General features: G+C 52.7%; 1 protein-coding gene across 2 annotated transcripts; it reads right to left on the reverse strand.

Moving 5' to 3' along the window:
• Positions 1-556: 556 nt before the first annotated feature.
• Positions 557-7,028, reverse strand: CXXC5 (CXXC finger protein 5). 2 transcript variants are annotated; one of them, XR_009275407.1, is made up of 2 exons: positions 6,141-7,028; positions 557-1,564 (listed from the first exon to the last, which is right to left on the reverse strand). XR_009275407.1 is itself a non-coding variant. In XM_058815392.1 (2 exons), the coding sequence occupies exons 1-2, from the start codon at positions 7,008-7,010 to the stop codon at positions 1,520-1,522; spliced, it is 831 nt and encodes a 276-aa protein (XP_058671375.1). In that variant the 5' UTR covers positions 7,011-7,028; the 3' UTR covers positions 557-1,519. The 2 variants fall into 2 exon arrangements, 1 of the variants encoding a protein (XP_058671375.1); XM_058815392.1 differs by having other exon boundaries at positions 6,225-7,028.
• Between the last annotated feature and the right edge of the window lie 383 nt (positions 7,029-7,411).

A 7,411-nucleotide genomic window follows, 5' to 3' on the forward strand; every position in this document is an offset into this window, starting at 1 on the left:
CACAGCACCCAAGCACTGGCAGCATCGTCCATGGCTGAGCCCATCCAACATCCCCTCCACCCCAGACAGCTCCTGCTGATCCAGTACCAACATGAGGCCAGGCTGGAAAGCCATCCCAGGGCCCACTCACCTTTGGGAGCTCATTTCAGACTTGTCCCAGCAACACGAGCCTCACAGTAGTTCTTCATTGCATTTCAATGCAATATTGCACTTCAGTATTATTTCACCAAAACAAATGGTGCTGGCAATGCTGGGTAAAACTCCAGGCAGGTCAAGGAAATATCCCCAGGAGGAGCCAAGGCTGGCTTAGCCCAGGCACTGCCAGGATTAACCATGGGGATTTAGCAGCCAGGGCGACTCCAGCTCAGCTCATCACACCGTCCCACACACTCTGGCATTGTCACTGGCGAGGTCCCCACAGCCAGCAGGACCACAGCATGTGGGCCACCACCACTGCTGGGGGGCTTGCAGGGCTGGACAGAGGGGTGGGAGAGAAATAACCAAGCTGGAAATCATGACACAAAACATGCATTCATTTTATTCACAAAAACAGCCTGGATCGCTAAAACATTACAAACAGCATTTCATTTTAATGATGGAGAGAGAGCTGGAGAGACTGGGGGGTGAACAGAAGAGAAATATCACTTTGCGTAACTGCTTCAGCACAGGTCCTGCAATATTTGTTTTATTTTGATTTTAACTTCTGTAAGTTTACAAAAATTACATCTAGGAGTAAACCGTTGCAATTAGGAGGATTTTCTGTACGCAGCATTTCTTGTTCTATATTAATAAACTAACAACGACTTTTTTTTTGCCTTTTTTTTACTCTTTTTTTTCCTTTTTTTGAATTCCGCCAGTTGTGTAGCAATTGTTTTCTTCCACCATTTATACCGACCCTCTTGTGGGTTAAACTTCCAGAGGTGAATGGCGAGGAGAAGGGATACTACATCGCTTTAAACATATTCTCATTTATAAACATGAAGTTGAGGCATTCTAGAAACTATCCACTCTATTGTATGATGGGAAAGAATCAAATAAAAAGTATAAATGAGGGTGCAATTAAACAACTGTGCTAAATTACAGTAGTGCTTATTAGTAACTAGATTTTAAAAGGTTACTGTAAATTTACATTCCCTACACAAGTACTGCATCTTTCACACATAAACAACATCAACACCAAAACACAGAAAGAAACTGATTGTCCATACTCTGTCTATTAAGTCTTGGTACTTTACAGATCCATTGTTTTTTTCTTTTAATTATTTTTTTGTTTTTTATTTGAAAAGCAGTTAAATGTCTGACTAGGACTCGAAGATGTTAAAACAAACGCAAAAAAAAAAAAAAAAGGAAAAAAAAGAAAAAAAATTATAAAAACAGGAATGAGATTTGCGAGAAAATATTTTTGGTTCTAAAGAGACACAGGTGCATCCATTCATTTCAGCCAAAAATCCCTTGCCTGAGACAACACAAGCAAGCAGTGACATTGCACTTGGATGACAGAGCTTTGGGATTCCCGTTCCTACTGGAACCATCTGAACGCGGCTCCTGTAGGAAGCATCACCTTCTGGAAAGGAAGAGAGACAGGGAGGGGGACAGAAGAAGAAGGGACAAGGCGTTAGGTTGGGTCAAGCACAGGTGTGCAGCACCAGGGCTGAGCAGCCACCCCTCACCCCCACCCCAGCACTGCAGTCCCCAGCCTCGGGATGGATCCAGCCCAGGCTCAGCACCCTTTGGTGCTGCTCTACATCCCAGGATTTCCAACCCACGATGCCAGCAGGAGGGAGACTGGGGTCCCCCTGCTGCCAGACCCCTCCCTGGCTGTAGGCCATTGTTCCCACATGCCCGTGTCCCTATGTCCCCCTGTCCCCGTGTCCCCGTGCTGCAGCTGGCACAGTGGCACAGCCCCTGGCTTCCCCTCTGGCCAGCAGTGAGCACAGTGGCCAGGCTGTGGGCAGTCAGCATGGCCTGGCACAGCCCAGCACAGTCCCCTCACTGCCAGCCCCCACAGTCCCCGCCATGGACAGACAGACACTCAGAGGACAGGAGCCCAGGCACCAGATGGGTTTAGGAGCACATTTGGATGAAAACTGGGGTAGGGAGTAGGAGCTGAATGGGCCTGGGGACACCAGAGCAGGACAGGGGACATGCTCAGCCTCAAGGAACAACCTTTACCCCAGCAGAGCAGCCCCAGGCACCAGCAGGTACCTCAGCCCCTCACAGGGAAGAAGGATGAGTCCCACCAGGCTCAGCCCTACAAAGGGCCAACAAAGGGCCCAACAACAGACAAGATCTCTTAGAAGCCACCTCCAGGAAAGATGGTGTGGGGCCAAGCCCGAGTAGCACTGTGGTACTCTGGAAGGAGAGCCAGGGACATCTTCCATCTGGATGAGATGGAAAGCCTGCAATGTTCATGAGAACATGGGTGGAGTGTGCAAGGACCACAATGTCTCAGTGCCAACAGCCCCAAACAAGGCTGAGCTGTGCCAGCCAGACACACAATCACCACAGGATCACCACACAACCACCTGAGAGGACCCTTCAGGTCCCACATCTCCAAACAAGCAAGGGACACGGATGGGAGAGAGGCCACAGCTGCAGTGACAGGCGTGGGCCAGCAGACTGGCTGCCACGGGGCAAGCAGGAGCACAATACTGAGCCCGTGTGTAGGGCTGGGACACCTCATGTAGCATTCTAAGAGTAAAACCTAATTTGGTCCCTAATTCCATGCAGGAGTTAGCCAGATCTCACTGGGTCCTTCTCTTGGATCAAGACACCAACCAAGCCTCAATGAAACACCTGAGCAGCATCACCCCATCCCTGCAGGAGGGTGTCCCCTTCCACAGGCACAACCCAAACACGGGGCTTGGGCAAGGGCAGAATGGGCAGGAGCTGGTGGTGCCCACCAGGCTGCTGACAGATCCCACCTCTCCTGCTGCCAGCCCATGTTGGGGAGCACATTGAGCTGGGGCAGTCACAGGCATCACCCTGTCCCCAAGGTGTCTATGACACATAATCAGACACCTGGGAAGGCACAAGTGTCTGTGCCCAGCCATGCACAGGCCTGTGGCACTCCACCCTGACCACGCTGGATCCCACCCTAGGCACTGAGTGCAGAACAGGCAGGGCAGGGTGGACTCTCCAGCAAGGGCCACAGACCCAGATCCATCAGCCCAGGGGAGAGGAAAGAGGGGAGAAAGAGGGGGCTCCTCATGGGTCTGGGAGGAGATGTCTGATAAATACCTCTGCTCCTTTATTGTTAAAGGAAGATGGACAAGCAGCTCTAATGTGGATGCCCAGGAGAGATCCCCCTCATGGCCACAATCACAGACTCACAGAATGGTTTAGAGGAGAGTTAAAGATCATCTCATTCTATCCCCTGTCACAGGAAGGGACACCATCCACCAGACCAGGTTGCTCCAGGCCCCATCCAGCCTGGCCTTGGACACTTCCAGGGATGGGGCAGTCACAGCTGCTCTGGGCACCCTGTGTCAGGGCCTCAAACCCTCATAATAAACATTTCTACCTTATGTCCAACCTAAATATATCCCTTTCAGTTTAAAACACACACCCCTTGCGTCTGTCTGTGAGGCTGACATGGGGGTGACAGTGACCCTCACTGGCTCTATCAGGAGCACCAGAGCTCTTCAGCACAGCTTCTCTGGGTGGAGCACAGCTCTGATGAGTCAAATCCCAACTATTCATGGCCTTCATGCGACCTGCAGCTCTGCAGACAAGGCCAGGGTGACCTGTGCAGGGCTGGCCAGCAGCCCCCACGGCATCAGCCAGGGCTGCTGGGGCTGGCAGAGCCCAGAGGAGCCTGGTCAGGGCAGGGACGTGCTGCTGCCTGCTCCCAGCACCCGGCCTGGCCGGTCCCAGAGCCCCAGGCAGCCCCAGCACAGGGGGACACCAGCAGTGACTGGTTCTTCAGGCTCTGTAGATGTGCAGATAAAGCTTAACAGCCACTGAGGGATTTAGCCTGTTTTTTTACACCACCATAAAGGTTTAATTCTATTTTTTTTTACTGCTTGATTTTAGACCAATGTTTAATCGTAGCTGCAGCCCCTGTGTGGGCTCTCCAAGGACACTCCTCTGGATGCACAGGGGTGGCAGGACAGAGTCACTGTCCTTCCTCTGGGGGGCAATGGCACTGCTCCCCACAGACAGGGACAATGCCTCACAAAGCCTTGTGAATGATTCAGCCCCATATGAATGGCCACAGAATGGCCCCTCCTGTCCAAGAGCCAGTGCAGGGGTGTGGTGGCACCCCACCAGCACCAGCAGTCCATGGAGCTCTGCATCCTGGCCCTCTCCAGAGCACCAGCACAGGTGCTGGTGGCTGCCCTACAGCTGGCCCAATGTATGAGCAAGGCTGGTTGACAGGTTAGATTCAAAAACCCAGCTTTGACCCAGGTGATCTGGGACATCGGCCGGGGTCATGGTGTCCCTGTCCCTGCCACAATCTTGTACAACCCTACCAAGGTTAACACACAGTGCAAGTGGATGTTCTGAGGGAGGGGAGGGGATGGTCTGTCATGAAAAGGGGATGGTGACACCCTGGAGTGACCCACACCTGCCCAGGTTTCCATCCCACCTGCACGGTGGCATCTCTCTAGACCCTCAACACACCTGGTCATGCCCAGGGGGATGGGGCTCATCTCCAGTGGGGCCCAGCTCTACCAAATGCACAGCTCTATTTCAGTGGCCTCAATTTCCCAGCCAGTCATGAGATGGAGAAACCCATCCCAGAGGTGACTGTTCCATGGGTTCCTGGTGCTATTTATCACCCCCAGACCCAGCGCTGGGAGAAGGGAGCGACTGCTCCGGCTGCTGCGAGCTCCGAGTCTATTGACCCGCTTTAGGACTCTTTGGAAGAAATGAACTTTTTTTTTCCCTTTCTCCCTTTTTCCAGATCACTGACTCAGCAAATTAGAACAAGAATATAATTTAGCAATACAGCGGTTTTTGAAAGACACAGTCCCCCTCTCCTCATCCCCACCTCCCAAATAGATTTTTTTTTCCCCTTCAGTATTCATTCAGAGCTGATGCTAATTGAAAAACGTAGAACGTGGCTAAGGGAGCAGCGGGCTTTGGTTGCATCTGGACCACCAGAGGATGGGCAAAGCCCTTGTGCCAGGATGCATGACCCAGCTGATATCCAGGTGACTTTTTAGCCTATCTGCTTCTACAGAAGGAGGAAGCACACCAGCATGGCTGAGAATGGAGTCAGCTCACAGAAAAATCAAACCTGGATAGCACCTGGGTGTGCAGGAAGAGGGAGGCTCAGCCAGAGCAGGGTGTGCATGGGGCACCCCTGCCCTGCTGGCACCCAGCTCCCAGACACACCATGCCGCCAGCAGCTGCCCACAGCCCCGAATGAGTTTCAGACCCACACCAAGCCAACAGACTTTCTCTGCAGTCCCCACATGAATGTCACACCTCCCCAGTGGATTTGGCAAGGTGGCACCCCAACCCAATGGCTCTTCTCCAAAGCCAAGGACATCCACAAGCAGGCCTGGTGGGCAGTGACAGCCTGAGCAGCTGGCCCACACCAGGGCACCTGGGCATCCCCAGCAGGAGCAGGGATGTGCCTGGCTCTGCTGGGTGCTGAAACAGGAGCACTGCCAGTGGGGACTGCAGCACTGCTGCCACAGGAAATCCAGCTGCTGCCTCAGGGACTCATCCTGGCCCAGGGAGACCCGGCACAGCCACTGCACTGGGGATGCTGCCCAGTGCACACTACAGCAGTTTGCTCCCAAAAGCAGGGATCATTGTGCTCCTGCTCAGAGCAGAGTGAGCTTAGGGGCTGGGCTTTGGCTGAACTGTGGCCACAGGTTTGATCATCACCAATTACCCCAAGGTCTGCCCCAAAAAGTCATCCCCCTGCTCTGGGGTTGGATGTTGCTCCCCAGCTCAGGGAGCTGAGGACAGGGGATGCTGTCACCAACACCCCACTGCTGCCTGTGCTTGCAGAGGGGAGAGCAAAGTCCAGCGTGCCCAAGGAGAGACCCCAGCCCTCCTCCCCACATCAATCAACCCCAGTACATAGCAGGGGGTGGGAACTGGGGGCACTGGGCAGAGCACACATCTCAGGGTGAGAGCTGTTAATGAAAAAGGGAAAAATAAAAAAAAATAAGAAGTACCAGGTGTTTTATTATCTAGGGCAAGATCCAAACCCAGGAGCGCAGCCCGAGGAGGGGTTAGGGTGCCTGAGAGGGGCCGGTTACCTCCAGTGCTGCAGAAGGCTTCTTTTTGAGTTCTTCACATTTTCGGAATTTGCAAATCTGGTGGCCAGTTTTGCGATTCCTACAACTGCTGCACTGCTCGCAGTTTATCCGTCTTCGGCAGGGCGGGCACATGCCGCATCTTTTCCGTTTCTTTTTCCCCGAATTGATGGCAGATGCCAACTCATTCTGCATGGGATACTCTGCCAAGCCAGCCATATGGAGCGCGCTCTCTGCCAGAAACACGCCGGCAGGGGTCATAATGAAAAGGCCTGGGTTGATGGGAAAAGCCCCCAGGTAAGGAAAATCAGAGGGGCCGTTCATTGTCTCTGCAGCTGAGACTGCCTCCATGTCAGAGATACCAGTCCCGTGCTCGCTTGTTAGAGGAAGATGCTCCTGTACCACTCTTTTGAGCATTTCTGTCGACTGAGCAAACTGTTGGAGGGCGGTCTGTCCTTCTGAGGAGAGCTCCGACATCCGGTCTAATTTGCTCAGCATACTAGAGATGTTTTTGTGCTTTGAGGTAGAATGACTTTTATCCACAGTCGCATCGTTGCCATTAGCTAAGGGGTTGCCTTTCTCTGAATGTTCGCTTACCGAGCTGCTGCTACCAAAGGTGGAATAGTGGGAGAGTGGACGGGACTTCTTAAGACTTTTGTTCAAAGGTTCACTTATTATTCCACTTTTGTTCCTCCTCTCGGAGTTGACAGGGGGTTGAGAGTCATCTTGGTTATTTTTTTCCGTCTCTGGCTTGTTCCCAGTGTCTTGATGGGAGCCCGAATTTGACATGGTGCCCGGAGCACAACAACCAAACCAACCCCAAAATTAAAAAAAAAAAAAAAAAAAAAAGCTGAAAAACCAAAAAAACCCCCAACAAAAAACCCAAAACCCCACCCTAATGCCAAAGTGAAAGACCCCCAAAGCCCTTCTGGTAGCACTGGCCCGCCAGCCACCGGGGACGCTCAGACAGGGCCGCGCATCAACGGGGCGTCTCCTCCCGCGCGGGCTGCGGAGGACTCAGGGTGCTCTCAGTGCACAGACATACTCTGCGGCTCTGGGACACACCACGCGGCTCTGCAAGGAGGAAAGAAAAGAGAGTTAGCACTGGCAAGAGCCAAGAGGCTTTTCAAAGCGGCTCTTCCTCCCCCTGCCATGAAAATCTCAGCGTCGCGAACAAAGGAACTCCAGGG

Source organism: Ammospiza caudacuta, chromosome 16 (assembly GCF_027887145.1).
Source record: "Ammospiza caudacuta isolate bAmmCau1 chromosome 16, bAmmCau1.pri, whole genome shotgun sequence".
NCBI classification, from domain to species: Eukaryota; Metazoa; Chordata; class Aves; order Passeriformes; family Passerellidae; genus Ammospiza; species Ammospiza caudacuta.

What these genes read in the sequence shown, in the direction of transcription:
- CXXC5 (XM_058815392.1), bottom strand. Translation starts at nt 7,010, where the DNA reads ATGTCAAATTCGGGCTCCCATCAAGACACTGGGAACAAGCCAGAGACG. An exon ending in AGCCTTCTGCAGCACTGGAG is followed by an intron (nt 1,565 to 6,224) that starts GTAACCGGCCCC and finishes CTTCCTTTCCAG; the next exon opens with AAGGTGATGCTTCCTACAGG.